This window comes from Notolabrus celidotus, chromosome 5 (assembly GCF_009762535.1).
Source record: "Notolabrus celidotus isolate fNotCel1 chromosome 5, fNotCel1.pri, whole genome shotgun sequence".
Lineage (NCBI taxonomy): Eukaryota > Metazoa > Chordata > Actinopteri > Labriformes > Labridae > Notolabrus > Notolabrus celidotus.
This window is the reverse complement of record NC_048276.1, coordinates 29965065-29973526: the sequence shown is the minus strand read 5'-3', so window position 1 is coordinate 29973526 and position 8462 is coordinate 29965065. Positions and strand designations below refer to the sequence as shown.

General features: G+C 40.0%; 1 protein-coding gene across 1 annotated transcript; it reads right to left on the bottom strand.

The window, feature by feature from the left end:
* Positions 1-2991: 2991 nt before the first annotated feature.
* Positions 2992-3936, bottom strand: LOC117812726 (putative olfactory receptor 52L2). The gene has a single exon (XM_034683636.1). It carries the CDS (start codon positions 3934-3936, stop codon positions 2992-2994), a length of 945 nt encoding a protein of 314 aa, XP_034539527.1.
* Positions 3937-8462: the final 4526 nt, after the last annotated feature.

Below are 8462 nucleotides of genomic sequence, written 5' to 3'. Positions count from 1 at the left end.
ATAAGATTGTGAGTAGTTTTAATCATAGTTTAGTCATCAGTTTGCATTAGTAGTTCATGATCATCATTTATGTTCATATATTGTGTTGTCTAGATAAAGTTTTAGTTAGTTTATTGGTGCCACTAAGTCTGACATACAGCATGAGCATGCAGGGTCCACTTAGGGACCGACAACATTTTCTTGTGTTCTATGTCTGAGTGTGTATGAGTGAGACAGAGGTAGTGGCTGTCATTATGGTAATTTGTTGATTGACCCTAGATAGTTGGAGTGTAGTTTAGCTTTGTTCATTGTTTTTCATAGTTTATAATCATATAGAGTTTCTAATTAAGTTGTTATTATTTGTGCAGACTTCATGTTTATATATATTTGTATTATTTCCTTCAGAAACCACACACCTTCACCTTCATATTCAAATACAAATGAAAGATCAATGTCAAAGAAAATAAAAGGAGTGGAAATCAAAGAGAGTGTGTCACCATTGAATATGTTGCCATCCACGACATCCATGTTCTGACCGGACAAACTGTGATGATTGCAACCTTACAGTTAAAATCACCAGCAAAGAGTTCATCTCCCTGAGGTCTGAAGTGTGGCATCTAGTACACCACGCCTCTTTTACATATATCAAACCCTGTTTTTCACTAAATCAACTTAGTTTTGTACTGTTTTCAGTAACTCTCTCATGTTCTCCCCGGAACATAACTACCACTTCTCTACCAAAGTATGTCTCATTTGAGCAAGTAACTTTGTTAGTCACAGGGTTCTGTTATCAGGGCTTACCCTATTTTGGACTGAGGGGGATGATGAAATCTACCCCTTACTTATCTACATGGCTTCGCCTTGCTGTAGTATCTTTGTACCTTAAATAAGATACACGTATTGCCTAATATTCATAGATTTTTTTCCACCAAAGCACTAAGACATACTCACTGCACATGGAAAGATAAAGATGATTTGATTCTTATTTTATCTTGATTTTAAAAATCAGATATTGGCAAGAAGTCTGAAAGAGACCTGTTCGTATTATTCCAGGCTAGAAACCACCCCCAGAAAACGTCTGTTATAAGCCACACCCACTTCTGCTTTTCTATCTGAACCATAGACTGTAAAAAATATGGACGTAGTATCCGTGACGTCACCCATCTGTTCCTGAGAGCTGTTTTGAAGCAAATCGACGGCAGCAGCCATATTGGTAATGCGAACTCAACTAGGCAGAGTGTGACGTAGTGTGAGTCTCTTAGCCAATGGCTGTGTGTTCCCGACCGGGAGTCACGTCAGTCATGTCCTTATTTGGGCAAAACTCATAATCTTAATATCTTCTTAACCGTCATGTTAGAAAAAAATTCCCCCCCCCGTACAGTGTCTGCCATTAGAGAGATTAGCGTTGTAGGGCCAAGCCGTTTTTTTGAACCAGGCTGTAAACATGTTTATTAATGCTGCAAAGATCGTCTTTTTCCCATTCATATCAATGTGGTTTCCGGTGTTTCTGCAGCCAGCCTCAAGCGGATTTTCGATGTATTGCAGTTTATATCACTTCCGCATTGGCTTCATCGTTTGAGACCGGAGGTTGCCGCTTGATCTGAACACAGATAATGATAATGACATCTCTGCACACCTCTACTAATCTGTTATATAATAAATAAAAAATACATTTTTAGAAAAGACTTTATTTCAAGGGAATGACAAACCATGTGCTGCATTAAACACCACCAGCATAAATAGAAATGATAATCTTTCACAAATAAAACTTTAAATGAATCTGTTTGACTTCACCTTTTCAGCTTTTATAGTACTTTTATCAAACCAAACTCTTACACAGCAAGGAAGCATTTAAACACATGATTTAAATTGATGCTTTGAACGTCTACAGGAGTAAACAGACAGATATTCAGTCACAGAAATCACAGAAATCACAGACAACAGCAAATCTGTATCCTAGCTGACATTATAGTGTATTGAATATTTTGTTGTTACACTGAAGTTATAACTGCCAAAATGTTACAGACCTCATGGACATCGTGCACAAAACAACATGAAACTAAAATACAGCACAGACTCATGAAAAGCATCACAAAGTAACCCTAGACTTTACTGTAGTAGATGTGACGGGTAACCAGTTGGTTCACTTTGTACTATAGCTTCGACTTTCCTCTCTACAACCATATACGGTATATTCATACTATACCATCAAAACTCCTCTGTACAATGACAACATTATATACTAGTATATACATACTGCTCCAGACCATACTGTACAGTTTTACTATTCCACATATCCTGCCCTGTTTTTTACTGCTGCACTCCTGCTGCCACTTTACCTTACAATGCATCGTCATTGTCTATTTTATACCTCATACCACAGCGTACATCACCCTGAGGTAAACTCTTTGCTATTATTCACATCATATCATGTCACTTTATCTAATAAGTGCCACTTCAACCTGTCACTGCATAACATATCCTAACTGCCCTGTTTAATTCTTTAATTACTGATAGCTTTATATAATAGTAGTATATACCTTTATTTGAACTTAATTCAATTTTTTTTTTAGTTTCATTTTGTTTTCGTATTTATTTATTTAGTTGTCATTGTAATTTATTTATTTTTTATATTATTTTATTATTTTATTTAAATTTTGATTTAATTTATTGATTCAATCTATTTTATTTTATTTTCCTTTCTTTTCTTTTCTTTTTAATTTGACTTTAAACAATGAACAGGACTCTCCATCCGCAGCCAACTTGTGTTTTTTAAGGTGCCAGTGGGGTTGCACGAGCACAACATATAGAAAATGAAAGATAAACAGTTGTACACTGTAATTACTTTAGTGAGTGAACAACATTTTTCACCTATAGCTTCCTCGGGTGCTGGGAAAACCTGAAGAAGCTGCACGGGAAACATGTTTCCAAGTCTTAGGGTTAAACTTTAGTTGTGCAAACATTTCACACTCAAGACTTATTTATAATCTTCCTGTGAAATACACCTCAGAATCACAGCGATGGCTTCACCCTTTTGAAGTGGAAAATATTGACCAAACACTTGTTTATTTCCTGGGACTGCAGCCCGTAGATGATGGGGTTCAGACTGCCGGGGACGACGTTGAAGAGTATGGCTGAAATCTTCCTGTACTCTGAGTACTCTGGGAAACGATGAAGCATGATGAGGATCATCCCGCTGATCAGCATGATCATGTACAGGCACAGGTGAGTGCTGCAGGTTCTTAGTGCTTTGCTGTTCAGCGACCTGCTTTTACTGGTCACACAGGCTGCTGTGATTTTACAGTATGTGAGGATGATACTACTGATAGACGCAGAGAGCAAAATCACCGTGAATATGAGGCCGTAGGCATTATTGATGAACACATTTTCACAGGACAGCTTGAACAAGGAGGGGTTATCACAGTAAGGATTCATGATCAGAGTCCGACACCGGTTCAGCCTTATGGTCAGACCGAGCAAAATAGCCACTAAAACAAAGGCAGACCCCCAGGCATACACCGTCAGCTTTATCACCATCCTGTCAGTCATTACGTTGGTGTAGCGCAGGGGGTCACAGATGGCCACGTATCTGTCAAAGGCCATGATCATGAGCACGGTGTGAGCGTTGGTGCCGAACATGTGTGTGGTAAAAGCTTGCATCAGACACTCGTAGTAATGAATGAGGCGCTCAGAGGGAGGCACCAGGATGTCTGCAAGCACCCGGGGAACCAGGAGAGAGTTTCCCATGATATCATTAATGGATAGGTTGCAGAAAAGAAGGTACATCGGCTGGTGGAGGCTTCTCTCCGTCCATATCAACACCACGATGCCCACGTTGGCTGATAAAATGAACACATAGGTCAAAAGCAGGAAGAAGAAGACAGGGTACTTGCTTGTCTTTGTGATCTTTAACCCCTCCATCTGAAGAATGAGGCTATTGTATGTATAGTTCTCCATCTGGGTTTGTCTCGAGGAAACAGACCCAGACAAATTCCCAGTATGTTCTGGTTAAACTCTTAACAGTGAAAAAGAAAAACAGCATTCAATGAAAACTGAAATCACTGTTTTGTTTCTGGTTTAGATAAGGTATCCACAGTAAGGCATCCTCCTAAACTAACAGTAACAAAAAGCATCTGAAGATTGAGATCAGTAAAACCCTAGAGAGAGACCTAAAGCATCAGGCTCCTCTCCCCTCTTCTCTCCAGAATTGAATCTTGTTCCTCAGTTTTATTGACCTCATCGTCCTCAAGAGTAGCCTCAGACAACATGATGTAATGTTCATGAGGTTAACAGAGCTGTCAACAACCTCATCAGGTGTAAATCTAAAAAATACAGTGTGTTATTTTATTAAAAGGAACCCCGACTGTGGGCACTAATAGGCATAAATCCACTTTAATGTTTGTCTCATACTAGATTGCTTTGTTAAATAGACATGAATAATTGTAATTTCTTTAAAGAGCAAAATTTATAACACATATTCTAACCTACGAGCACAGCCATTGTTTTACTAGCGCCATGCATGCTGGGTTGATGACATGTAATGGTTGCGCCTTGCCGAGCCTCTGGTTTTCACCGTGTTTACTCGTTGGCTTTTAGGAGCGTGAAAACCATAATAATGCCACACTGTGCTGCGTTTGGGTGTAATTTCCAGTCGAAGGGAAACAAGGGGACTGATGTAAGTCTACACAGCTTTCCAAGAGACAAAAAGAGAAGAAAGGAGTGGGAAATTGCTTGTGGACGTACACAACTGCCGAAGGACCGGCGGCTATGTTCTCGCCACTTCACTCCAGATGCATTTGATGCATTTAGCCGGCCCATGCTGGGGAAAGAGCTCACAGGTGCTGCTAGTTATAAACGGAGACTGAAGCCAAATGCTGTGCCGTCAGTTTTCGTTCATAAACAGACAAAATGCCCACGGGAAAAGAGTGAAGTCCGCTCGAGGAAACGCCATAGGCAGGAGAAGTTAGATGTGCTCCTGCAGGGATGTCAACAACCCGCTCCTGCAGATGTAGCCTCTGATGGCGAACCATCGGGCATGACCACGACCACTACCACGATCACTACCACCATCACTACCACGATCACGGAGGAAGATGATGACAAGTCCCCCGATCAGTCAACACAGCTGTCCGTCAGTGTACAGTGTTCTCCAAATAAGAGTGATGTTGATCAGACAAAAAACCACACATCTGATGCAGCAGTACAGTGGCCAGCTGATGCGCACCAACTTATTACTCAAGACCATGTTTATGCTGCTCATTGTGAAAATGAGCTGAAAAAACAGTGTCAGGAGGACAGTCAGTCTCTGGATCTTTTCCTCTCAGATAATGACTTTTTCAGCGAGGGCAGTCAGCCACTGTACAGACAGTCTGATCGGAAATATAACATAAGTTCATCAGAGCCTTCACAGAGCACCCAGGAATCACATGCTTCAGCTGACAAGCATGAAGAAAACAGACTGTTGCAACCAAATGACGTCACCACCCAAACATCATTGCGACGCAAAGAACAATGGCGGCCTACGAGTGAAAATATGTTTTCCAGTTTTATACAAACTAAGATATTTTGAGAGATTTTATTATCATTTTTATATAGCTGATAAAAACATTTATCATATAGGAAAATAAGTTTTGGTAGCCGGGGTTCCTTTTAACCTAGTCATGTTCGTTTACTTCATAACTTTATTATGTTACATTTTTTATTCAATACACCTCATAATGAATTACCTTTTTGGAAATCAAAAAATACCATATTGAACTGAATACTACGGACTATTGGCCCTTATTAATGAAACATACGTACGACCGAAAACAGGGTGTACGACCATTTCCACGCAAAGGTCGGCATTTATCAATTTGAACGTGGGCTGAGGATATGCTCAGATCCCACACCATGGGTGCATCTCAAAGCTCTAAACTGCAGTCTCCTCGCTCCTCGGCCGAACCGGAAGTACTTACTGACGCGCCATTTTAACTTGCGTCCCAAAGCTCTAAACGCTGCTGGAGGAGAGAGGAGCGAGGAGCGAGGAGACTGATCCGAGGAGGGATAATCGAGGAAACACGAGAGCAGACTTTGCGGAAGTCTTTTCTCTGACAGACACGCCCCCTTATCGAATATCACTCACCGATTGGACGCTGCAGCGGCTCGGACTTAACCGAAACTTAACATCAGCTGAGTTTAATAACAGAGAAAAAACAGACCTTAAAACAGTCACTAAGGGTGCCCTGAAACAGATCATAAACATCCGTCGGTTTCTAAACAGTCTGTTTGTGAGGAGCTGAGATTGAAAAGTGTTTGACATGAATTTTAAAAACAAAATACTGATCGCAAAATCATAAATTCAATATAACAGAGGGTGGATTATGTTATATCTGATTGTTTTTGTCAGATTCACTGTCTAATGAAATAGAGTAATAGAGTCTAACATCATTGATAGAATATATATCAATGATCAGTTATTCCTCCTGTTAGTTTCCCCATTTGTTCTCGTTTTCTTCATGAAGGGAAGTCTGACAGTAAAGTTTGTCTGTTAGTAAAAACACTTTTTATATTTCCTGTCAGGTTAATAAAGTTTCATACGAGGCTGATCATTAATGAGCACAGGGTTTGAAAAGAGTTGCATGGTTCTATTTTCCCTTAAAGTAATAAATAATTTAATAATGAGGCATTTTACCGGTGAATCGATCCGCGATGCTTTAGGACAGAATAAACAGAGACCAGATTCTCTTCATGTGGAGGTGTGTGTTAAACATGTAAACACAGAGACAGAGCTCTGTTACTGTTTATATTTATCAGAGTTATTACAGTGAACATGTGTGCAGACACAAACAGCTGTTAAAGCCGTCATCACAAACCGACGTCGCTTCACGTGACGCTCCGGAGGAGAGGACGTCTCATTTCTCTAAATACAAATCTCCTCTCTCCTCTCTCCTCTGGTTTCATTGCCTCGCATCTCTGGTGGGCGGGACTAAGACGCGAGGAAGAGATGCGAGGAAGAGACGCGAGGATGGACGTTTAGAACTTTGAGACGCACCCCAGGTCTAAGTCCGTGTATGCAAGTTTTCATCTCAGTATGGAGCGCGATGCAGCAAAGTAAATCTGTCTGTGGCGGAGAAGTAGAATGTATAGTACAGTGCATTTTAAGACAGGCACACAGAGGTTCAAATATTAATATTAAGATTGTTAAATTAGATATGACACCTAAAATGTGTTTTATGTTTCGCTCTCTATCGAGCCCTGCAAAATGACTATGAGCAGCGCGAGCTGTCAGCTGATTTCTTCCTATAACAAATGTATGTTTTCTTTATTCATCCATCCATCAACACTATCATTAAAAGATTCAGAGGATCTGGAGACACTTCTATATAAAAGGGACAAGGACCAAACCAAGACTGGATGGACCTGATCTTCAGGCCCTCAGGCAGCAGTGCATTAAAAACAGACATGACTCTGTAGCTGATATCACTGCATTAAAAACAGACATGACTCGGTAGTGGAAATCACTGCCTTAAATACAGACATGACTCTGTAGTGGAAATCACTGCTTGGGCTCAGAATCACTGAACACAATTTGTGACTGCATCCACAAATGCATGTTAAAACTGAACCATGCAAGATCAGCTTGTCTGGGCTTGAGCCTGTTTTAGATGGACTGAGGTGAAGGGGAAAACTTTCCTGGGGTCTGATGAATAGAATTTGACATTTTTTTTGTAAATCATGGACACTGAGTACATAAGGAGGAACCACCTGGCTCGTCATTAGCACACAGTTCAAAGTCAGCATCCCCAATGGTGGGGATGTTCCAATGACATAGCTTACACATCAAGGAAGGCACCATTGATGCTGAACAAAAGCCACATTCTGCATGTATTACAACAGTATGTCTCTGTAGTAGAAGAGTCAAGGTGCTAAACAAGCCTGCCTGCAGCCCCCCATTGAAAATATGTGGAGCATCATGTTAAAACAATATGACAAAGTAAACCCTGAACTGTGAAGGGTGTTAAAAGAAGAGGTGATGCAACACAGTGATAAACATGTTGCTGGCAGAAATTTAAATTGAGCATATATTTTTCATAAAACAATAAAAGGTTTCAGTTTGATATGTTGCATTTGCACTATTTCCAGTTAGATACAGACTCTAAATAATTTGCAAACCATCAAAATGTGTTTTATCAGCATTTTCTACAACGTCCTCGCTCTTTTGGAGTTGCAGTTGTACGTGCAGACACTAAATGAAATCTATAAACAGATTAATAATGTTCCCCCTCTCTGTAAAAAGTCCTGATTCAAATTGTGCTTTGATGTATGATAACAAAATGTTGCTTTCAAGTATCAGCTCATTTGGCCTCACTATAATACACAAAATGTTGGATAGCGTTTTTTTTTTTTTCATGTTTTCACATTTCTTACAAAAAGTAAACACACAACGTTGGAGTAGGGTATCTAGTAAGCATTTAATGTCATTTTTATGAATCGATTAACAC